General features: G+C 49.3%; 2 protein-coding genes across 6 annotated transcripts; one reads left to right on the forward strand and one right to left on the reverse strand.

The window, feature by feature from the left end:
- The first annotated feature begins 181 nt into the window (after positions 1–181).
- Positions 182–1,088, forward strand: MRPL41 (mitochondrial ribosomal protein L41). 4 transcript variants are annotated; one of them, XM_064290802.1, is made up of 2 exons: positions 182–285; positions 549–1,088. In XM_064290802.1, the coding sequence occupies exon 2, from the start codon at positions 557–559 to the stop codon at positions 962–964; it is 408 nt and encodes a 135-aa protein (XP_064146872.1). In that variant the 5' UTR covers positions 182–285; positions 549–556; the 3' UTR covers positions 965–1,088. The 4 variants fall into 4 exon arrangements, with proteins under 4 accessions (XP_064146872.1, XP_064146870.1, XP_064146873.1 ...); XM_064290800.1 differs by having other exon boundaries at positions 202–357; XM_064290803.1 differs by lacking the exon at positions 182–285 and adding an exon at positions 304–321.
- DPH7 (diphthamide biosynthesis 7) lies at positions 1,078–22,610 on the reverse strand. Of its 2 annotated transcripts, none has more exons than XM_010601980.3 (9): positions 22,414–22,610; positions 21,544–21,680; positions 21,078–21,165; positions 18,546–18,640; positions 17,995–18,167; positions 15,324–15,396; positions 15,180–15,245; positions 14,790–14,962; positions 1,078–6,826 (listed from the first exon to the last, which is right to left on the reverse strand). In XM_010601980.3, exons 1-9 carry the CDS (start codon positions 22,564–22,566, stop codon positions 6,396–6,398), a joined length of 1,389 nt encoding a protein of 462 aa, XP_010600282.1. In that variant the 5' UTR covers positions 22,567–22,610; the 3' UTR covers positions 1,078–6,395. The 2 variants fall into 2 exon arrangements, with proteins under 2 accessions (XP_010600282.1, XP_023397640.1); XM_023541872.2 differs by lacking the exon at positions 1,078–6,826 and adding an exon at positions 8,387–8,418.
- Between the last annotated feature and the right edge of the window lie 594 nt (positions 22,611–23,204).

Here is a 23,204-nt window from a genome sequence, read left to right on the forward strand (position 1 = left end):
ACCCGTGCTCGGCCCCGCCCCCGCCGGCGCCCCGCCCCCGCTTCACACCAGTCAGAGACGGTACCGCCCCCTGACCCGGATTTCCCCGCGCATTGGCCGAGTCTCCATCCAGTCCCGCCCCTCGCAGGGTTGAGGCTGCTCATTGGGTGGACGGCCACAGCCAATCGGAGCTACAGTAGCTGCAGAGCCGGGCCGCGTTGCTGTCGGCAGGAAGAGGAGCGCGGTCGGGGACCCGGCGCGGGCCCAGGGCTTCGCAGGCCGGGGAGGCAGCGCGGGGCCGGTTCGGTGAGCGGAGAGGGGCCACAGCGCGGGGCCGGTTCGGTGAGCGGAGAGGGGCCACAGCGCGGGGCCGGTTCGGTGAGCGGAGAGGGGGCACAGCGCGGGGCCGGTTCGGTGAGCGGAGAGGGGGCACAGCGCGGGGCCGGGGGCGCGTGGGGGGCGCGCGCCGGGCCGGGGAGCGCGGAGCCCGGGGGCGGCAGTCCCGCCCTCGTACCCCGGGGAGCCGCGCCCAGCCTGGGCGCCGCCCGCCTGACGCCCCTCGTCCACAGGCGGCGGCATGGGCTTGCTGAGCGGCGTGAGCCGCGCCCTGGTCCGGGGCGCAGACCGAATGAGCAGGTGGACGAGCAAGCGCGGGCCGCGCACCTTCAACAAGGGCCGGGGCGCCAAGGGCACCGGCGTGCACGCCCCGGGCCGGAAGTTCGTGCTGATAAAGGAGATGGTCCCGGAGTTGGTGGTCCCGGACCTGACCGGCTTCAGGCTCAAGCCCTACGTCAACTACCGCGCCCCCGCGGGCGCGGAAACCCCCCTGACGGCCCAACAGCTCTTTCTGGAAGCGGTTGCCCCTGCTGTTGAAAAGGACTTTAAAGAGGGGACGTTCGATCCCGAGAACCTGGAAAAGTACGGCTTCGAGCCCACACAGGAGGGCAAGCTCTTCCAGCTGTACCCCAAGAATTTCCCGCGGTAGAGAGTAGAGAAGGCTCCGGGCAGTGACCCTTGGTTTTGTCTGTAAGCCATTCATTCTCAGGGGAGTGGAGGGCGGGGAGGTGTTTCTCTCCTCCTGTGGATATTAAAGACCTTTCCGAGATAAAGTTGTTCTGTGTAGTGTCTGTTTTTGGCATCAGACTGTTGTGAAAGTGTGCCAGGTAACAGGTTAGTTAGTGACCGAGGCACTGCTCCAGTCACTTTTGAAACTCTTTAGAGGAAGACGTCGCCCCAAACGAAAGGTTTTGGGAGTATGCCAATAGCAAGAACACATCACTTAGCTTACAGGGAGAAAAGAATTTACAAGGCAGGTTGAGATAACCCTGGTTCATTCATCCCTCAAATTCTTCAACCCAAGGAAGAATCAATGAGGATATTCTTAATGGGTTCCAAAGCAGCTGTTTTTTCACATCAGGTCAAAGTAACTGTCCCGCTTGGGGGAGGCCTGCAGAAGATGAGGCTACACAAGAATCAGTGCCAAAACTAGGGTTCCTCTTGTAATCATCTCTTCATTCCAATTTCAATGCACGGTTCCTTCAGCTCTTCAAAATCCTGCTGAATATTTATTAACCAACCCTTAGGTTAAACATCCTTAAATCAGCCTCTAAAAGAGGGTCCAGCATTTTTTGGTTGAAATAAACGGGCCATTAGCTGGAATTTATCATTTTTATTACATAGACTCTAGCCTGTATTGGCATGTTGTATGATCAGAAAATAAGGGAAGAAATGTAAACTTTCTGCCTCTGAACACGTATCCCAGTAGATGTAGAAAAAACAAAACAAAACCATTGCCACTGAGTGGATTCCGACTCATAGTGACCCTATTATAGGACAGAATAGAACTGCCTCATAGAGTTTCCAAGGAGCGGCTGGTGGATTCCAACTGCCGACCTGGTCAACGACCAAATGCTTAGCCACTGCTCCACCAGGGCTCCAGACTAACTCAGTAAAAAATAAGGGCCTGTTAATTCAACCAGAGTTCCCTCCGGCCAAACAAGAGGCACTGGCTGCACAGCCGCACACGCCCAGTCACCACATGGCCAGGATTTGGAATCTAATCAGTTTGTTATGGCCACAATGAGGAAATGTGATTAATTTGCCATGTATACGTCACATTCCCCACTTGTCTCTCAGTTTATCTTACTGTGGGGGCTTGCCTGTTGCTGGGATGCTGGAAGCTATGCCACTGGTACTGAAATACAAGCAGGGTGACCCATGGTGGACAGGTTTCAGCTGAGCTTCCAGACTAAGACTAGGAAGAAGGACCTGGCAGTCTATTTCTGAAAAAAGTGAATAGTGATAACCTTAGGTATAGCAGCGGAGCACTGTCTGATATTGCCGCAGAATATGAGGCCCTCAGGTTGCAAGGCACTCAAAAGGTGACTGGGGAAGAGCTGCCTCCTCAAAGAAGAGCTGACCTTAATGATGAGGATGAAGTCAAACTTTTGGGACCTTTATCTGCTGAAGTGGCACGACTCAAAAACAACAGCTGCAAACATCCATTAATAATTGGAATGTGGAACGTAGGAAGCACAAATCTAGGAAAAATTAGAAGTCATCAAAAATAAGTAGAATGCGTAAACATAGATATCAGGCATTAGTGAGCTGAAATGGACTGGTATTGGCCATTTTAAATCAGACAATCATATGGTTTACTTTGCTGGGAATGAAGAGGAGGAATGGTGTTCCATTCATTGTCAAATAGAACATTTCAAGATATATTCTCAAGTACAGGGCTGTCAGTGATAGGAAAATATCCATATGCTTACAGGGAAGACCAGTTAATATGAGTATTATTCAAATTTACACACCAAGCACTGATGCCAAAGATGAGGAAATTGAAGATCTTCACCAACTTCTACAGTATGAAATTCATCAAACATGCAATCAGGATGAATTGATAATTACTGGCGATTGGAATATGAAGGTTGGAAACAAAGAAGGATCGGTAGTTGGAAAATATGGCCTTGGTGATGGAAACAATGCTGGAGATGGTATGATAGAATTTTGCAAGACCAATGACTTCTTCATTGAAAATACCGTCTTTCAACAACATAAATGGCAATTATACACATGGATCTCACCAGATGGAATAAACAGGAATCAAATTGACTGCATCTGTGGAAAGACAATGGAACAGCTCAATATCAGTAAGAACAAGGCCAGGGGCTGACTGCAGAAATACCATCAATTGCTCAAATGCAAGTTCAAGTTGAAGCTGAAGACAATTAGAACACATCCAGGAGAGCCAAACTATAACCTTGAGTATATCCCACCTGAATTTAGAGACCATCTCAAGGATAGATTTGACATGTTGAACACTAATGACTGGAGACCAAATTGTGGAATGACATCAAGGACATCTTACATGAAGAAAGCAACAGTCATTAAAAAAACAGGAAAGAAAGATCAAAATGGCTGTCAAGAGAGACTCTGAAACGTGCTCTTGAACATCAGGTCACTAAAGCAAAAGGAAGAAATGATGAAGTAAAAGAGCTGAACAGAAGATTGCGAAGGGCAGCTCCAGAACACACAGTATTAAAATGACATGTGCAAAGACCTGGAGATAGAAAACCAAAAGGGAAAAACATGCTCGGCATTTCTCAAGCTGAAAGAACTGAAGAAAACACTCAAGCCTCGAGTTGCAACAGTGAAGGAATCTACAGGAAAAATATTAAAAGTCACAGGAAGCATCAAAAGCAGATGGAAGGAAAACTCAGAGTCACTGTACCAAAAGAATTGGTCGACATTCAGCCATTTCAGGAGGTAGCATATGATCAGGAACCAATGGTACTGAAGGAAGAGGTCCAAGCTGTACTGAAAGCAAGGGTGAAAAACAAGGATCCAGGAACGGATGGAATACCAATTGAGATGTTTCAGCAAATGGATGCAGCACTGGAAGTGCTCGTTCGTGTATGTCAAGAAATTTGGAAGACAGCCACCTGGCCAACCGACTGGAAGAGATCCATATTTATGCCTATCCCCAAGAAAGGTAATCCAGCCAAATGTGGAAATTATTCAAGAGTATCATTATCACACACAAGTAAAATTTTCCTGAAGATTCAAGAGCAGCTGCAGCAGTATATCAACAGGGAACTGCCAGAAATTCAGGCCAGATTCAGAACAGGATGTGGAACTAGGGCTATCATTGGTGATGTCAGATGGATCCTGGCTGAAAAGAGAGAATACCAGAAGGATGTTTATCTGGGTTTTATTGACTATGCAAAGGCATCCGACTGTGTTGTTGTTAGGTGCCGTCGAGTCGGTTCTGACTCATAGCGACCCTATGCACAACAGAACGAAACACTGCCCCGTCCTGCGCCATCCCCACAATTGTTGCTATGCTTGAGCTCATTGTCGCAGCCACTGTGTCAGTCCACCTCGTTGAGGGTCTTTCTCTTTTCTGCTGACCCTGTACACTGCCAAGCATGATGTCCTTCTCCAGGGACTCATCCCTCCTGACAACATGTCCAAAGTATGTAAGACGCAGTCTCGCCATCCTTGCTTCCAAGGAGCATTCTGGTTGCACTTCTTCCAAGACAGATTTGTTCATTCTTTTGTCAGTCCATGGTATATTCAATATTCTTTGCCAACACCACAATTCAAAGGCGTCAATTCTTCTTGTCTTCCTTTTTCATTGTCCAGCTTTCACATGCATATGACGCAATTGAAAATGCCATGGCTTGGGTCAGGCACCCCTTAGTCTTCAAGGTGACATTTTTGCTTTTCAACACTTTAAAGAGGTCCTTTGCAGCAGATTTACCCAATGCAATGTGTTGTTTGATTTTTTGACTGCTGCTTTCATGGCTGTTGATTATGGGATCCAAGTACAATGAAATGCTTCACAAGTTCTCTCCGTGTCGATCATAACAAATTACGGATAACACTGCAAAGAATGGGAATTCCAGAACACATCATTGTGCTCGTGAGGAACCTGTACATAGATAAGAGGCAGTTGAGCAAGCAGATAATGAGTGGTTTAAAGTTAAGAAAGGTGTGTGTCGGGGTTGTATTCTTTCACCATACCTATTCAATCTGTATGCTGAACAGATAATCCGAGAAGCTGGACTATATGAAGAAGAACGGGGCATCAGGGTTGGAGGAAGACTCATTAACAACCTGCGTTATGCTGATGACACAACCCTGCTTGCTGAAAGTGAAGAGGACTTGAAGCACTTACTAATGAAGATCAAAGACCACAGCCTTCAGTATGGATTACGCCTCAACATAAAGAAAACAAAACTCCTCACAACTGGACCAATGAGCAAGATCATGATAACCAGAGAAAAGATTGAAGTTGTCAAGGATTTCACTTTACATGGATCCACAACCAACAGCCATGGAAGCAGCAGTCAAGAAATCAAACGATACATTACATTGGACAAATCTGCAAAGGACCTCTTCGAAGTGTTAAAAACCAAAGATGTCACCTTTAAGGCTAAGGTGCACCTGACCGAGCCATGGTGTTTTCAGTCGCCTCACATGCATGTAAAAGCTGAACCATGAATAATGAAGATCAAAGAACCTTTGAACGGTGGTGCTGGTGAAGAGTACTGAATATACTGTGGAACGAACAAATCTGTCTTGGAAGAAGTACAACCAGAATGCTCCTTACAACCAAGAATGATGAGACTACATCTTACACAGTTTGGACATGTTTTCGCTAAGAATCAGTCTCTGGAGAAGGATATCATGTTTGGTAAAGTAGAGGGTCAGCGAAAAAGAGGAAGACTCTCAACAAGACGGACTGACATACTGGCTGCAACAGTGGGCTGAAGCATAACAGTTGTGAGGATGGCACAGGCCCAGGCAGTGTGTCACTCTGTTGTACACAAGGTTGCTCTGAGTCGGACCTGACTCAACGGCACCTAATAACACCAACAACATGTCACATATTTCAAGTTTATGATGTGTGTATTGCTTTCTCCCTATGTCTGCAAAGGGGTCTCATGGAAGCACCTCTGGTTTGCCAGGAGGTGATCTTGTTAAATGTTCACTTACAATGACTTGTGATGATGTAACATTAAAAAAAAAAAAAAAAAAATCATTTAATTAACATAAATAATTGTTTGAATACTCAAAGTCAAAATACATGAACAACTAACAGTTTTGAGAGCTAGAGACCAGGTCTTCCCATGCCCAGTAAGCGGCCCAGGATGAGGAAACCCCTCCTGCCAGGTGGCTCATCCTGTCCGCTTCTGATGGCTTCGCAGGGAAGGATTGTCTAAGAGATGCCAATGGCCTTCCTGACCGTCCACATGGCAGGTCCACAAACAGACACCTACCTATACAGCAGCCTGCAGGGGCCACAGCAAGAACTAGGTGAGCCAGCCCAAGGGCATGGAGCTTTATGGAAATGGGGCTTTTTATTTGTGGAAATGGCCTTTATGGGTTCAAGCAAACTCCTGTCCAGTTTAGCTCACTTCCCACTTCCAGAGGTGAAGTGCGTGATCATAAAACAAGCACGTGGCTAGGAGGTTCATGTCTAAGTTTGTCCCTTCCAGGGTGGGGTCACAGTCACAGGGCTTCCCCCCTGTGACATGCAGTTGGCTGCCAACCTTCCTCACATCGTCTGCCACAAGCTTGGCTTGTGAGGCACGGCCCTCTCTGTCTCCATTCCCCGCACGATCTGGGGAGGTGGCCAATGACGTGCCTTGGATCTTCAGGCTGTGCTGCAAGTCTGCTGGCCTGGCTCCCGTGTTGCTGTGGTGGAAGGACGCTGAAGGGGCCAGTTGCTGGGCTTTTGGTGGCAGCTGCAGGGAAAGCCAGGACCAGTCGGCCCCGTAGGTCAGCGAGTTGTGTAGCGTGTGGGACAATGAGACCGTACACGCATCCTGCTTCTCCTCTGCAATGAATCAGGGAGCAAAGATAAGGGCGCTGTTGCCAGAGCGCATCTCTGCCCCTGCTAACGGCCCCTTTCCACCCACACCCCCAAAGGGAGACTCAAGCCATGCAGTCGCTTGCTTGCCCGCAAGCTCTCATGGAGTAGGTGCTGTGTGCAGTGTGTGGACTTCTCAGGACAGAGGGACGGAGAAGAGAGCGTCTCGTGCAGCACCACATGTATGCAGAGCTAGAAGCCAGACAAGTCAGAGAAGCAAGGTGGGAGGCCACCTCTGTGGGTGGGGCAGGGATGCATAAGACAGAGTAGTAGGTGAGCCGCAGAGGCGGGAGAGCACACAGCACACCTGGGGCCACACACCACCACACATGCTGGAGGAGTCAGTGAGCACGGGGCTGGTGTCACGCACTCTGCAAGCCCCGTTACAGATGTTGGCTTTTAGCTTGAGAAGTGTCACTAAAGAGTTGACACAAGGGGAGGCATGACCAGTTTTCCTCACGGGGAATTTGCTGAAGGTGGAGGGTGGGACGGGAAAGAGACCATAGCAGCATCCCAGACAGCACACAGCAATCAGGAATTTGAAAGAGAAACTGCAACCAGAAACATATGATGAGGTGTCGCCGACCCTGAGTCTGGGACCTGGAAAACTGAATTAAAGAAGGCACCACTTTCCAAGAAGTGAAGAAGCAGGTTTGGGTGAAGTTGTGTTTGGTCTCGCTGCTGTGACATCCTGCTGCTACATGCCCTAGCCTCCCACTTCCGAGAAGCTGGACCTCTGCGTCCAGAGCACAGGGAAAAGTCACTGGCAGCAGCACAGTCCCAGGGACAGCAAACGTGGGGGCTGACGCTGAGGGTGACAGGTGTGATGGGATGGACGCTGCTGACCTGGACTTGGCGGTCTCTGTGCAGTTGTGAGGAGACGAGCCCAGCTGGATGGGGCCGACCAAACACAAGTGTTTCTATTATCCTCCTCCACAACAATGACAGCAAAAAAACTACACAGACATAGAACTGGAGACAAAATTCTAAAGTTGGAAAGTAGGTCCTTGAGTGACACTGACTCAGCACCAGAGAGTGTGGAACTGCAGGCTGGAGGGACAGAGCAACCACCACCTCAACAACTCCCAATGCAGATCTCGAGAAAGGTTCAGGAATTACAGACACCAGGTTCCTCAGAAGGTGGGACACACGTAGACAGTGAAGAAGACAGTAGACGCTGATCGAGGCTCAGACTTCTGGACCTCTTCCTGACTCCAAGAGCCGCACCTGCCCTCTCCAGCTGTGGTGGGAATGCTGAGGCCGACCGACCAACCGACAGACAGACGCTCCCACACAGCTCTGCGCACAATGAAGCAATGGGCTAGGAACTGTGGGACAAAGCCGACAACCAAACAGGAGAGTATTAAGCTCCTTCCCTCACTCAGCTCCCAGATCCTCTCCATGAAGACTGACGAACCCAGAGGGGTGGCCTGAGACAGTAACACCATGTGGCCTCTAGTGAGGTGCGTGTGCACCAATCGCTGCCCTGCAAAGCCCACGCCCAGAAACTCACCCTCAGAATGGCCGGTACAGAACACAAAATCAGACACGAATGCCTTCTGGAAAGAGAGAAGAGAAAGACAAAACTGTCTTAAAAATGAAGATAAATCAAAAGGTATACAGGGGTCTCAACCCACCTGGAACAAAGGAGAATGAAGAACACCAAAGACACAAGATAACTATGAGCCCAAGAGGCAGAAAGGGCCACATGAAGCAAAGACTACATTAGCCCGAGACCAGAAGAACTAGATGGTGCCCAGTTACAACCGATAACTGTCCTGACAGGGAACACAACAGAGAACTCCTGAAGGAACAGGAGAGCAGTGGGATGCAGACTCCAAATTCTCGTAAAAAGACCAGACTTAATGGCCTGACTGAGACTAGGAGGACCCTGGAGGTCATGGTCCCCAGACCTTCTGTTAGCCCAGGACAGGAACCATTCCCAAAGCCAACTCTTCAGACAGGGATTGGACTGGACTATAGGATAGACAATAATACTGGTGAAGAATGAGCTTTTTGGATCAAGTAGACACATGAAACTATGTTGGTATTTCCTCTCTGAAGGGGAGGTGAGAGGGTGGAGGGGGTCAGAAGCTGGCCAAATGGACACGAAAAGAGAGAGTGGAGGGAAGGAATGTGCTGTCTCATTAGGGGGAGAGCAATTAGGAGTATATAACAAGGTGTGTATAAATTTTGTATAAGGAGTCCGACTTGATTTATAAACTTTCACTTAAAGCACAATAAAAATTTGAAAAAAAAAAAAAGTGCACAGGGAGAAAAGATGCAACTGAAAAGCGAACAAAGGGCACCGAGGAAGGCAAGGACACAGCAAAGAGAAGGGAGCGGGGAGCGGAGATAAAATGAAGTGAAAAGGACCAGAGAAAAAGTGACTGAAATGGCAGGAAAATACAATGTACACAAAGTTGAAGTTTCTAGAGAAAAACAAAACAATTATTTAAAGCTATAACTGAAAAAACCTTCCAGACATGGGGAAAAAAAAACCTAATCTACACATGGAGCAGACCCACCAGGCACCGGGCAAAACCGACCTGGAATGGTGAGCCCTCTGGCATGTGTCCTAGAAAATGATTCAACTTTAAGGATTAAAACAACAACAACCCCAGGTCCTGCAGGCAGAAGACAGGGAGACGCAGCCACATTGGCCCAGACATGACAAAAGGGAGAGACATTGCCAAGAAACTCCGGGAAAGAAAGTGTGAGCCAAGGATATGGTAGTCAGCCAAGCTGTGTTTCAACTATCAAGACTACAGAAAAGCAGTATTAAACATTCAAGAATTCCAGGAGCACCACACTCAGGAGCCGGTCCTAGAGTCCGTCAGGACAGGCTCTCCCCAGGCAAGCGACATCAAGGGGCATGCAAGCACAAGGGCCAACAGGGACCAAGAACACTTCCCTGTGAGCTAAAGCTAAGAAGAAAGAAGGGACAAGGATGTGATAAGGAAATGATGTAAATGTTATATGTCTAAGTAGAAATAATGCAACTGAAAATGAGAGAAGGACAAGAGGGAAAGGGAGAGTAAGTTCACTGGTGTCACACAGGTAATAGGTAGAGATTGAAAGGTAAAATGTGAAATTGACAAACCTGTTAAAACTCAAAACCCATTGCCGTTGAATCGATTCCAACTCATAGTGAACCTACAGGACAGGAGAACTGCCCCATAGGGTTTCCAAGGAACGCCTGGTGGATCTGAACTGCTGACCTTTTGATTAGCAGCTGTAGCTCTTAACCACTGTGCCACCAGAGTTTCCGACAAACTTGTTAGCAGGAGGTTAAGTGAGAAAAAAGGGGATTCGGAGCATTATATATTAGCATATAGCTAACACTACAGTAAAAACACGGCCTTCCTAAATACCAAAATCAAGTATAACAGAGGAAACAGAACACATGGAGAAACAATCCAGTAAATGTCCCATAAATGCAAAGTAAAAACAACCTAAAATATGACAGAGTTGAAATCAAACAAAGCAGTGATATCCGTAAACGCACACGAGTCACATCACCTGTAACAGAAAAAGATTTTCAAATGGCAATGTCACTTTTGTTAACACTCCTGACAAAAACACTCACGCTAACATAGGAGACACGCTTGAGATTCCAAGATGCGAATACACTGAAAGAAAAAGACATGCCAGGCAAACAGCAACCACAAGAAAGCTTGAGTGGCTATATCAATATCAGACAAAATAGACTTTAAAACAAAAAAATTATACTAGAGATAAAGAGGGACATTTTATAATGACAAAAGGGTCAATGCTCCAGGAAGACCTAACAATTATAACCATATATATACATGAAGCAAAAATTGACAGAAATACTGGGGACAGATAGACAACAACAATAGTTAGAGACTCCAGTCCCACTTTCAATAATGGACAGGACAACGAGGCAGAAGATGAATAAAACAGATAGAATACCTGAACAACACTATAAACCAGACCCAGCCACATACAAAAAGAACTATGACATCATGATGTGGGATTTAATCCCCAGAAATGCAAGGTCAATTTAACACCCAGAAATCAAGTAATGTAATACACCGTATTGATAGATTAAATTAAAAAAAAAATTTTTTTAAACTACATAATCATCTCAGTAAGACACAGAAAAAGGTTTCTGACAAAACCTGTTATGGATTGAATTGTGTCCCCCAAAAATATGCATCAATTTGGTTAGGCCATGATTTCCGATATTGTGTGGTTGTCCTCCAGTTTTGTAATTGGTATTATTTTTCTATGTATTATTAACCCTAATCTCTGCCTGTGGTTAATGAGGCAAGATTGGGTTACGTTAAAGAGGATCAGGGTGGGATGTAACAACCTTATTCAGGTTATATCCCTGATCCAATATAAAGGGAGTTTCCCTGGGATGTGGCCTGCATCACCTTTTATCTTACAAGAGATAAAAGGAAAGAAAAGTGAGCAGAGAGTTGGGGACCTCACACTACCAAGAAAGCAGCGCTGGGAGCAGAGCATGTCCTTTGGACCTGAGGTTCCTGCGCTGAGAGGCTCCCAGACCAAAGGAAGACTGATGACAAGGACCTTCCTCTAGAGCCAACAGAGAGAGAAAGCCTTCCCCTGGAGCTGATGCCCTGAATTTGGACTTTTAGCCTACTAGACTACAGAGAGTAAACTTCTGTTTGTTGAAGCCATCCCCTTGTGGTATTTCTGTTATACCAGCACTAGATGACTAAGATAAAACCCAACACCCTTTCCTGACAAAAACACTCAAACTAGGAATAGAAGGGAACTTCCTCCCCTTGATAACAGGTATCTAAGAAAAGCCCACAGCTACCATCATACTTAATGACCAAAGGCCACACTTTCCCTTTAAGATTGGGAACAAGACAAGGATGTCTACTCTTGACACTTCTACTCAACATTGTACTGGAAGTTCTAGCCAGGGCAATTATAGGCAAGAAAAAGAAATAAAAGCATCCAGACTGGAAAGGAAGAAGTAACACTGTATCTATTTGCAAATGACATGATCTTATTTGTAGAGAAAACTATAAAATCCACTAAAAAAAAAAAAAATTAGAACTAATGAATGAGTTCAGCAAGGTTGCAGCATACAATATCAAAATACAAAAGTCAATTGTATTTCTATATAGTCAGAGTAGCAATGAACAATGTAAAAATGAAATTAATAAAACAATCCCACTTATAACTGCATCAAAAAGAAACAATATTTATGAATACACTTAACAAAAAAGCAAAACGTATACTCTGAAAACTACAAAACTTTGTTGAAATAAATTAAGAAAGGTCTAAATAAATGGAAAGACAGTCCACATTCATGGATGGGAAGACCTAACAGTGCTAAGGCAGCAATCCTCCCCAAACTGATCTACAGATCAAGGTGACCCCTGTCAGAATCCCAGCTTTTTTATAGACATTGACATGCTGACCCTAAAGTTCACATGGAATTCCAGGGACCCAGAAGAGCTAGAAGAATCGTAAAAAAGAACAGAGTTGAAGGGCTTACACTTTTCAATCCCAAAACCTACCACACAGCAATAATCCAGACAGTGTGATACTGGTAACAATGGAATAGGACTGAGAGTACAGAAGTAAATCCACGCATCTGTGGTCAACTGATTTTTGACAAGCTGTCAAGACCAACCGTCCAATGGTAAAGAACAGTCTTTTTAACAAATGGTGTTGAGACAAACGGATTTCTACATGCAAAGGAATTAAACTGGACCCCTACCTCATACAATATACAAAAATTAAGTCAAAATAGATCAAAGACCTAAATATAAAAGCCAAAACTATAAAACTCTCAGAAGAAAACAGGAGTAAATCTTTATGACCTTGGATCAGGCAATGGTTTCTCAGATACAACACCAAATGCACAAGCAATAAAATAAAAAACAGGTAAGTTAGACTACGTCAATTTAAAACTTGTGCTTCAAAGGGAAGTGAAAAGACAACTCATAAATGGGAGAAAATATGTGCAAATTATATACCTAATGAGGGACTTGCATCTTGAATATATAAAGGCTACAACTCAACAACAGAAACAAATAGCCCAGTTAGAAAATGGCCAAAGGATCTCAACAGATATTTCTCCAAAGAAGATCTACAAATGACCAAGAAGCACGTGAAACGATGCTCGACGTCACTGATCACTGGGGAAACACCAATCAGAACCACACCGAGATTAGGGGACCCTGGGCTTTGTTAAATGTGATTAAAAAATTCAGGGACAGTTAATGGTGATGGTTGTGCATGATGAAAATAGTGAACATCAACTGAACTGCACACGTGAAGACTGCGGAAATGACAAACGTTCTGTTACCTGTATGTTTAATGCAATAAAAAAACAAAAGGAAGAAAAAAAACCCCACAGCAAGAGACTTCTTCATACCCATTAGAAGGAATACGAAATGTCCAGCAAAGGCAAGTCCATACAGACAAGAAGTGTATCAGTGGTTGCTTCAGGCTGTGAAAGATGGGAGGTTGGAGGGTGCTGGCTAAGGATACGGAGTTTCTTTTGAAGTGATGAAAATATTTTAACATTCGTTGTAGTGATGGTTGCACAACTCTGTGGATATACTAAAGACAACTGAATGGTACAATTTAAATAGGTAAATTATATGGCATTCGAATTTTATCTCAATAAATCTATTATGAAGAGAAAAAAGAAAGCCTAACCCTAATCTAATCACAAGCAAAGAGTCACGCAAACATGGACTGACAGACAACCAAAAGTTCTAACTCTAAATGCCAGTGTCATGAAACCACAGCACAGCAGAGAGGCTGTTCCAGGACAAACGAGACCAGAGAGGACGGCAACTAAATGCAGGGCAGCTCCTGCACTGGGGACCCACAGGGGATACTACGGGGAAAATGGTGCCATTTGAATACATCAGGTAACAGCACTGTATCAGTGTCGACAAAACAAGAATATGACCCCTTGCTGAGGAATTCATACTGAAAAAATCAGAGGGGGTCATGATATCTGCATTTTACTCTCTAATGGTTCAGCAAAATAACAATTACAGACCACATGTACATGTACACATGCAAAAAGAGAAAAAGCCAACGTAGGGAAAGGCTAGCAAACAGTGATGTCAGCTGAAGGGTGCATTCGCTCTACTACGTTCTTGCATTTTTTCTGTTAGTTGACAATTTTTAAAAAATAAAAAGTTTTGAGAAATAAACGGGAAAAAAGAGAAATGGAGTGAGGAAATGAAAACGAGTATAAACAACTCTTTAGGCTCCTGAATAGAAAAGGAAACAGGAAAGCGGAGGGGACTCAAAGGGGTGGAGGTGTCTGGGTAGTTTCTGTGTTTGTGAGGTGAGAGCCACCCGTGTGCTCGTGTAACCAGAGAGGCCCAGAGAGCCGGAAACGCAGGTGCAGAGGAGGGGGTGCTGGGACAGCACAGGGGAGGGAAACTGTGCGGAGGCTGAGGGCAGACACGTGCACCCACCTGACAGGCAGAGGGCAAGAGCGATTCGGGAAGGCCATAGGCCTTCACAAGGGAGGAGAGGTTGGTGCTTTATTGCTCCTTCTGCACCACGGTGTGGGGAGGAGAGAGGTGAGATCGTGAACATGTGCGGAGAGGTGGGGTGGTTTGAGGAGGAAAGAAATATGAAGCCATTAGGTGGGAGGATTAGTGACTAGGGAAACACCATGGGGTGGCCCATCACGGGCTCTGCCAGAGCATGGGAACACCGGACCACGAAGTCTAAAGTGCACGAGCAGGAAGAACCTAGGAGGAGTGGGTACAGTCGCTGTAACGGGGACCCAAGGTGCTGACGGGGTCAGACTGCTGAAGGCAGAAGGTGCGAAGCAGCTGCCCTGGCCAGGTGAGAATGTGAAACAGGCTCTGGAGCTGGCGCCCAGGGGAGACCGGGATGTGTGGAGGGTGGGGAGGCCTGGCAGGGCAGGGCGACCCCTACTCACCCACAGCCTTCTGGCAGCTGAGGACCTTGAAGCCTCCGAGCATGCAGGCAGCCAGCAGCAGGTGGGGGTGGGAAGGGTGCCACTTGAGCCGCCACACGCCGCCCTGCACAGGCACGTCTGCCAACGGCTGCTGCATGTTGCGCGTGTCCCACAGCAGGATGTGTTCGTCATAGCTGTAACGACCGCCACCTCCCTCACTGAGGAAGCCGAGCCCCTTCCCAAGCCCCGAGGCGGCAGGGCCCGTTCCCAGAAGATTCCCCCATCCCCCTGCAGTACCAAAAGCCCTTCCCTGCACTCAGACGCCTTCCACTCTGGTTTGAGTCTGCCCTACACACAACGTGAGGCAAGGGGTAAAGACGCAGGAGGATCTGTGAGCGGGCTGGGCCTCACCTTCCTGTAGCCAGGATGTTCTCGTGGTGGGGGCTGCTCTGGATGCTGCACACGCCCATGGAGTGCCTGCAGGTAGGGGGGCTGCTCAGTGAGGCCCAGGATGGAGGGCTGCTGCCAGTGCCCACTCCGACCCTTGGCAGCTACCTCTTGCTGGTGAAGAGAGGTGCATCGTGTGTCCTCCTGGCATCCCAGCCTTTCAGGAGTCCATCATCACCCCCTGTGTGAAGACAGGATATCTTGATAATGATCGGCACTGAGTACAGAACACAGTATTTCTGGGAGAGATGGGGGTTCCTCAAGGAGACTCTGGGCATCCTCAGCCTGCCCCCGGCAGGAGAGCCCCGAGACATCCGGAGACACCCGAACTATCTCCGCTGTACCTGAAAGGGCCTGCAGGAACAAAGGGGAAGGCAGGAAGTTACCAGCACAGGTGCCTGTGGCCATGAGGTACGAGTCCCTAAACTGCTTTCCTCAAAGGCTCTGGCAGTCAGGGCTCGGCTGCCAAGAACCAGGGCGGCCGTGTCAGAAACTTCACGCAGAAAGCAGTGAACTTGAGGACTTACGGTTGTGGAACCTTGAGCACACCCCCAGGGGTGTCTGAAAGAGAAAGGCCCTTTGTAACTTTACATTAAAAAGGACCCTTGTGCCTGTTTGAGGGGAAATGAAAGGATGGGAAGAATGGGGAGATGGGATCCTGATCCACAACCAGCCTTTGAAGACAAGCAAAACATAGGATGAACGGTAGTAACCTGAATGCAGAGAGGAAGCAGGCAAAGATGGGGGCCCATAGTGAATGTGAAAGGAGCATAAAGGAAAAGGCCAGGCACAACCATTCCACCACCACCACCCTGTATATCGTCACCCATCATTCATCCTTCCACCCACCATCCACCATCCATCCCTCCATCCATCCACCCACCATCCGTCCCTCCACCCACCATCCATTCCTCCATCCACCCACCATCCATCCCACCCACTATCCATCATCTATCCCTCCATCCACCCACCACCCGTCCCACCCACCATCCATCATCCATCCACCCACCATCCGTCCCACCCACCATCCATCATCCATCCACCCACCATCCGTCCCTCCACCCACCACCCTCCATCCATCCACCATCCGTCCCACCCACCATCCATCATCTATCCCTTCATCCACCCACCACCTGTCCCACCCACCATCCATCCACCCACCATCCATCCCACTCACCATCCATCATCCATCCCTCCACCCACCATCCATCATCCATCCATCCCTCCACCCACCATCATCTATCCCTCCATCCATCCACCCACCATCCACCATTCATCCCTCCATCAACCATCCATCCTTCTATCCACCATCCATCATCCATCCCTCCATCCATCCACCCACCATCCATCATCTATCCCTCCATCCATTCACCCACCATCCACCATTCATTCCTCCATCAACCATCCATCCATCCACCCACCATCCACCATTCATTCCTCCATCAACCATCCATCCTTCCACCCACCATCCATCACCCATTCCTCCATCCATCCACCCATCCATCCCTCCATCCATCCACCCACCATCCATCATCCATCCCTCCAACCATCCACCCACCGTCCCTCCACCCACCATCCATCCCTCCATCTACCCACCATCCACCCCTCCACCCACCATCCACCATCCATCCCTCCATCCATCCACCCATCCATCTCTCCATCCATCCACCCACCATCCACCCCTCCATCATCCATCATCCATCCCTCCATCCATCCACCCACCATCCATCCCTCCATCCATCCACCCACCATCCATCATCCATCCCTCCATCCATCCACCCACCATCCATCCGTCCCTCCACCCACCATCCATCATCCATCCATCCCTCCATCCACCTACCATCCATCATCCATCCCTCCACCATCTGTTCCACCCACCACCCACCATCCATCCTTCCATCCACCCACCATCCGTCCCTCCATCCACCCACCATCCGTCCCACCCAGCATGCATCATCCATCCCTCCATCCACCCACCCACCATCCATCCCTCCATCCACCCACCATCCATCCCTCCATCCACCCCTTCACCCCTATCCTTCGTATATCCTTCACACACCACTCATCCCTCCACCCACCATCCATCCCTCCTCCACCAACCACCCTTCCACCCACCCACCATCCCTCCATCCACCCACCATCCCTCCATTATCCACCCACCATCCCTCCATTCATCCACCCGTCCATCCACCATCCATCCATCTCTCCATCCACCATCCTCCCATCCATTCTCCATCTGCCATAACTTCCTAATTCAAATCCCCTGGCAATATTAAACACTGTGACAATGTGAGAAAAAAAAGAGAACACAAAAGAAAACTAGCAATACCTAAAACTGCACAGAGTACATAAAATTTGATATTGACAAAAAACTAGGAAATGTATCAAATCTGGACAAAACAGATTTATTATGCTTATCCCAGGAAAACTAGACTTAGTAGAACATAAAACACAAAATTCACCACACTTGAAAACATAAGCAGTAAAACTTGATATTAAAAAAGATTAATAAACCAAATCTTTGTTATAAAACTTACATACAGTGTAATTTATCAACAAAAGTGATTCCATCAAAATGAATAAAAAGGGGAAAAATAGACAAATTGCTCTACTGAAAACTGATTAAAGAATTAAACTGGCATCATACCTTTTGACCCAGAAGAAACAACCTGAACGAGAGGTCACCCAAACCCCATGCCTTGGCACTGCACCCTCTTCGCTGCCTCCCTCCAACCAGGGTCCCCATGGGACTATCAGCAGCAGGGCAGTCAGTGCCCACCTGAGTACATGGTCTCCGTCTGCCAGTAGTTGAAAGCAGCGATCCAGGCCTCGAAGTGGTGGGCCTGCCATGAGTCTTCCGCCTGCAGCCCTGGCCCAGCCTCATTCACTGTCAGCAGGTGGAGCTGTCCCCTGGAATCACTGCTGATGATTTTCAAGGGCTGGCCACTGGCCCTAGACACAGAAAGCCAATGGGAAAACCCGTAACTCAAACTCACCCTCTTCTGGGTCCCCACTCGAAACACTTTGCACCCCCAAGACATGTCAGGGCAGAGGTTCCCCATGAACCATGTCCATGAACACACTACCCCTTAAGAGGCTTACTTGGATATTTGGCAAAATTCAAACTGACCACGTGCCTTGTCAAAAGAACTCAAGGTCAGTTTCTCTTAATGAAAACATCAACACCATTAATCCAGAAAAATGCAGTTTTTTCTTTTTAGATCAGCACTGGCAGCAAGATTAACATAGAATGACTTTAATTCCCTCTGGCATGAAAACTTGAATGGGTTCTCAGAGGAAGACTCACCCCCTCCCCCCAACCCTCGCTACCTTCCTGTCTTCCCAGTGGACCAATCCAGGGACAAGGCCAGACTCTGCTCCCCCAGGGTGAGGCTGGAGAACGGCTGCAGTGCATAGGCATTCTTCTACTGGGGAGAAAGGAACTCTATCAGGGAAACAGCCAACACTGAAAGGCTTCTCTTCTCCTCTAATTCCAGTAAGTCACGGCTCCTGACTGACTCCCAATGTGAGTGAAACGTGCAACTGCTCCAACATCCCTTGCACAGAGCAGAACCTGAGGACACTTAGGGACTGGTCCTACTCTTCAGGAGCTCACACGCCTGTAGAACTTTCCTGCATATGTTACCCTGAGAAAAAGAACATTTCTCTGCTCATTAGGCCAACTCGCACTCCATACACTCCCCAGCACCACCGTGATGTCCAACAGGCTTCCAGGACCATGGCCAGTCCACACCAGGCCACCCCAGGCCTCCAGGGAACCATGGCCAGTCCATGTTCAACCACCCCAAGCCTCCAGGAGACCATGGCCAGTCCATGCTTGACCACCCCAGGCTTCTAGGGGACCAGAGCCAGTCCATGCTTGACCACCCCAGGCCTACAGGGGGCCACAGCCAGTCCATGCTTGACCACCCCAGGCTTCTAGGGGACCAGAGCCAGTCCATGCTTGACCACCCCCAGGCCTACAGGGGGCCACAGCCAGTCCATGCTTGACCACCCCAGGCTTCTAGGCGACCAGAGCCAGTCCATGCTTGACCACCCTGGCCCTCCAAGGTAACTACGGCCAGTCCATGCTTGACCACCCCCAGGCCTACAGGGGGCCACAGCCAGTCCATGCTTGACCACCCTGGCCCTCCAAGGTAACTATGGCCAGTCCATGCTTGACCACCCCAGGACTCCAGGGGACCACAGCCAGCCCACGCTCAACCACCCCGGGACTCCATGGAAATGTTGGTGCATTTTGTCTCCAAAGAGAAATGAAAACTTTTCTATCTCAGGTTAAACAGCTGTTTCTCTTTTCTAAGGTCTCTCTGCGTCAGGATACATATTATACACGAATGTTGACGGTAAGCGTATCTGCTACTACCTAAGCCACCTGGAGAGTGATAACTCTGTTAGGCTCCCAGCAGCTGCTTCGTCAGGGCCTGTGTAGAGTTTACCACTCCTGCCCTGAGCCCCTGGTGGCTTAGTGGTTAAATGCTACGGCTGTGAACCAAGAGGTCAGCAGTTCAAATCTGCCAGACGCTCCTTGGAAACTCTACGGGGCAGTTCTACTCTGTTCTGTAGGGTCGCTATGAGTCAGAGTCGACTCGATGGCAGTGGCTTTTTTTGGCTTTGGGCCCTGAGCCCTGGTCTTGGGCCTACCACCTTCCTTAGAGATTTCCCAACTTTATTTTTGAAGACCTCTGAATACTGAGGAGGCCCAAGGCCCAGCTGGCTGTCCATCTCAGGAAGCACCTATATAAGGTCCTAAGAGGGATGTGAAGGCAAACGGCAGACCTTACTTCTGGGACTTGCAGTTGACTGTAGGCAGGATGTGGGCCCCTGAAGCAGCATGGTTTCCCTGGACATCCCTCAAGGCCCTCTCCCTCCCAGCTCCATTTTACATGATAAAATGATGAGTCCCCAACCACAGCTAAATGGCCCCATCGGTCAGGAGGACATTGCTCAATTTTTTGTTTAAGACAATACTTCTCAAACTTTGTTTTTGCTTAGGACCATGATTCTCAATTTTTTCCCTAAGAACCATGAAAAACAGAAAAGAATAAACATATACAGCAGAGGCCTGGGGATAAGCTTATCAGCCTGCCCCAAACTTGAGTTTTCTTTGAAGTCTCATTTTGTCTTTAACTAATGTTTTTAAATGCCTTACCACCATATAAAACCAACCTCCAGGAAGATACACTGTTTATCCTGGTGCTTTTTATAAAGCTTTGGCACATTACTGTTCACCCTGGGGGTTTGAGACCCCACTTTTTTTTTTTTTTTAAATAATAACTTTTATTGTGCTTTAAGTGAAAGTTTACAAATCAAGTCAGTCTCTCACACAAAAAACCCATATACACCTTGCTACACACTCCCAATTACTCTCCCCCTAATGAGACAGCCTGCTCTCTCCCATGAGACCCCACTTTTAAAGACGAAATTAGTGCATGGGGGAATCAGCCTACCTCCCCCCACGCCCCAACAATCAGACCCAGCCATTTTGCAAACTCATGGTACAGGATCCCTTCAAAGCACTATGGAAAAACCTACAAAAGAACTGTGCTCCCCTAGTGATGGGTGGAAAAACTGTCCTCCCGCGGCTGTCTGCAGCCGTTTTCAGCATCATCCACTCGGGCCGTGCCTGCTCGGCCTTTCCTTCAGAGAGCTTTCAGGTCCACCAACCGTGACTTCCTTGAAGTTAGATGCAGACCCCAAAACCATTTAGAAAAGATGGCACACTACCTTAGAATAAAGCTCACCACTGAAAACAAACTGTCCTAGAAAACTCTCCCAACATAGCCACCTTCATCAGACTACCACCACCTCCCCTTCCTTCCCCAGAGCCAGCCCGTTACTCACCTCAGAGTCCACCAAGTGGAGCAGCTGTACAGATCCACCAGCATCTGCCAAGCCCAAGAGGGTGTGGCCAGCCACTGGAATGTGGCACCTGAGGAGGGAACTCGCATCTCAGTCAGAACACAGGACATGCCCATGTACCAGAAGACACCACCATCCCAGTAATTTATCACTTAAGTTTCATCCCTAAAACTGGGTGAGAAACTACAAATCTGTTCTCAAATGAAAGATTTCCCAGCTTATAAGATCAAAAACTTGCATTGCTTTCCAAGCCTATCCTAACTCCAGGGCTAGGGAATGCTGACAAAGGGAATGACCCCTAAGGTCACGGCACCCCAAGTGCCAGCAGGTGGTAGGACAGTAAGGAAATGAGCCCAAGTGCAGGTAGCTCCCCATCGTGTTGACTCCCCTAAATACTAAACACTCAAGATAAATTTCAAACCAACTGCAGTTTTTATCAAAGTTGTACCATTTCATGTCCAGGATTGCAGCCATGTCTCTTCTTTGGACTTCAACCAGAGGAGAAGCAGGGCTCTCCTCACTGAAGCTGTACAGGTAGAGACGACCTAACCGGACTGGAGGCTCCCCATCGAAGTCCACTCCACTCTTCAAAAAAAGAAAATATGTTCTCTGCACACCCTAATGGCCTCTGAGAAATCCAAGAAACAAGAAAAGGAACCAGGGGAAAGCAAAGGGTTGCCAAGACTACAGCAGAGCAGGACCCTGCCTGGAAGCAGCAGCCCTGACTTCTCTAGGCTGGAGAAATGTCTCTTCTCTTCAACACGATGACCAAGATGAGCCGGTGAGCTCTCCCCCACCCAGCACTGGAGGCTGTTCTAAACCTGCCAACACGGGGCCTGTGTCGGCTGGGATGACCACCACAGGTCCAAGTCTGCCTGGGGCCACCCTGGTTTGGGTGTGGGGCTCTGGTGCCCTTACTGTCAGGGCTGCTCCCGTTTGGATCTTTACAGGAGCCTGCAAGTGCTTAGCTACAGCTCCGAAGAGAGCCCGTTTTCTCCGGAGCAGAGCCCCCTCGCGAGCTCGAGCCCCACCTGCGCACCAAACGCTTTCCGCCTTCAGGACACCCGTTTCTAGCCCGTGTTCTGGCCACAAGGCCGGCTCCCACCTCCCCCTCCACTGATGCCGACTGCCTGCTTCCAGCCTCCGCCGTCGGAGGCCAGAGAGCGCCAGCGTTCGCGGCCGGCGCGCCTCTCCGAGGCCCTGCCTTCCCTAGGCCTCTCCAGCTCCAGCACGTTCTGGGTGAGGAGCCTGACGCCGGGGGCTCACCCCGCCTGGGACCCCGCGGCCCGGCGGCCTGCCTGGAGGCGGCGTCGCGCACCTGGCTCTCCCGGTCAGAGCTGTCCTCCAGCGTCCGCAGCTGGTAGGTGCCGCACGCCAGCAGGTGCCTGTAGCCTTCCAGCGGGCACCACTCCACCGAGTCGGCCGTGTACTCGGTGTCCACCGTCTGCAGCAGCCGCACGCGGGCTCCCATCGCCAGGCCTCCGCCCCGGCGGTAACCAGCGGTCGACCCCCGGACTCCGCCTCCTTCACGACTCCTTCCGGGGCGCCAGAAGGGACTTCCGGCATGGACGGACTTCCGGCCGCGAGATACCGGCCGTCGCGCCCCCTGTCGGCCGGCGGCCGTCGCTCCAGGACTACGGACGTCACCCACGTGTCGCCCTGGCCCGACCGCGGCCCTCGCTCGGCCATTGGCCCTCGGGCAGGGGCAGCCGAGGGTCCGGCACGGACTCGCCGGGGTTTCTGGGCGGAGGACGGGAGAGGGCCTGGGAGCCTGAGGGCAAGAGGCCCGGTCGTTCAGGCGGCGCTGGTCCAGGGCCGCCGGAGAGGTGCCGGCCTCGGCTGTCCTTGCCGCGGCTGACTGCCACCCTAGGGCGACCGCCTCGGCGCCAGGCCCAGGTGTGAACACCTGGCTGAGGTGCAGGAAGCTGAGGCGAGGCAGGAGGGGGCCTGAGAACACGGCGGCTGGGGGCGCAGGCAGTGCACACCTGAGCTACAACGTTCTCAGGTTCTGGGCAGGGCCCCCCAGCAAACTCTGGGAGCTGTGCCCCCACCCACCTGCAGCCCCTACTCAAGCACACCCCAGCTGCAAGCCTGCATTTCAGACAGTTA

The sequence above is a fragment of the Loxodonta africana genome, chromosome 9 (genome assembly GCF_030014295.1).
Source record: "Loxodonta africana isolate mLoxAfr1 chromosome 9, mLoxAfr1.hap2, whole genome shotgun sequence".
Taxonomy (NCBI): Eukaryota; Metazoa; Chordata; class Mammalia; order Proboscidea; family Elephantidae; genus Loxodonta; species Loxodonta africana.

Bases quoted from the DNA above. Each gene is read 5' to 3' on its own strand.
- MRPL41 (XM_064290802.1), top strand. From the start codon at position 557: ATGGGCTTGCTGAGCGGCGTGAGCCGCGCCCTGGTCCGGGGCGCAGAC.
- DPH7 (XM_010601980.3), bottom strand. From the start codon at position 22,566: ATGGGAGCCCGCGTGCGGCTGCTGCAGACGGTGGACACCGAGTACACG. The intron at 15,397-17,994 runs GTGGGCACTGAC...GTCTTCACACAG, and splicing joins GACGGAGACCATGTACTCAG to GGGGTGATGATGGACTCCTG. The intron at 15,246-15,323 runs GTAGCTGCCAAG...CCCTACCTGCAG, and splicing joins CCTCTCTTCACCAGCAAGAG to GCACTCCATGGGCGTGTGCA.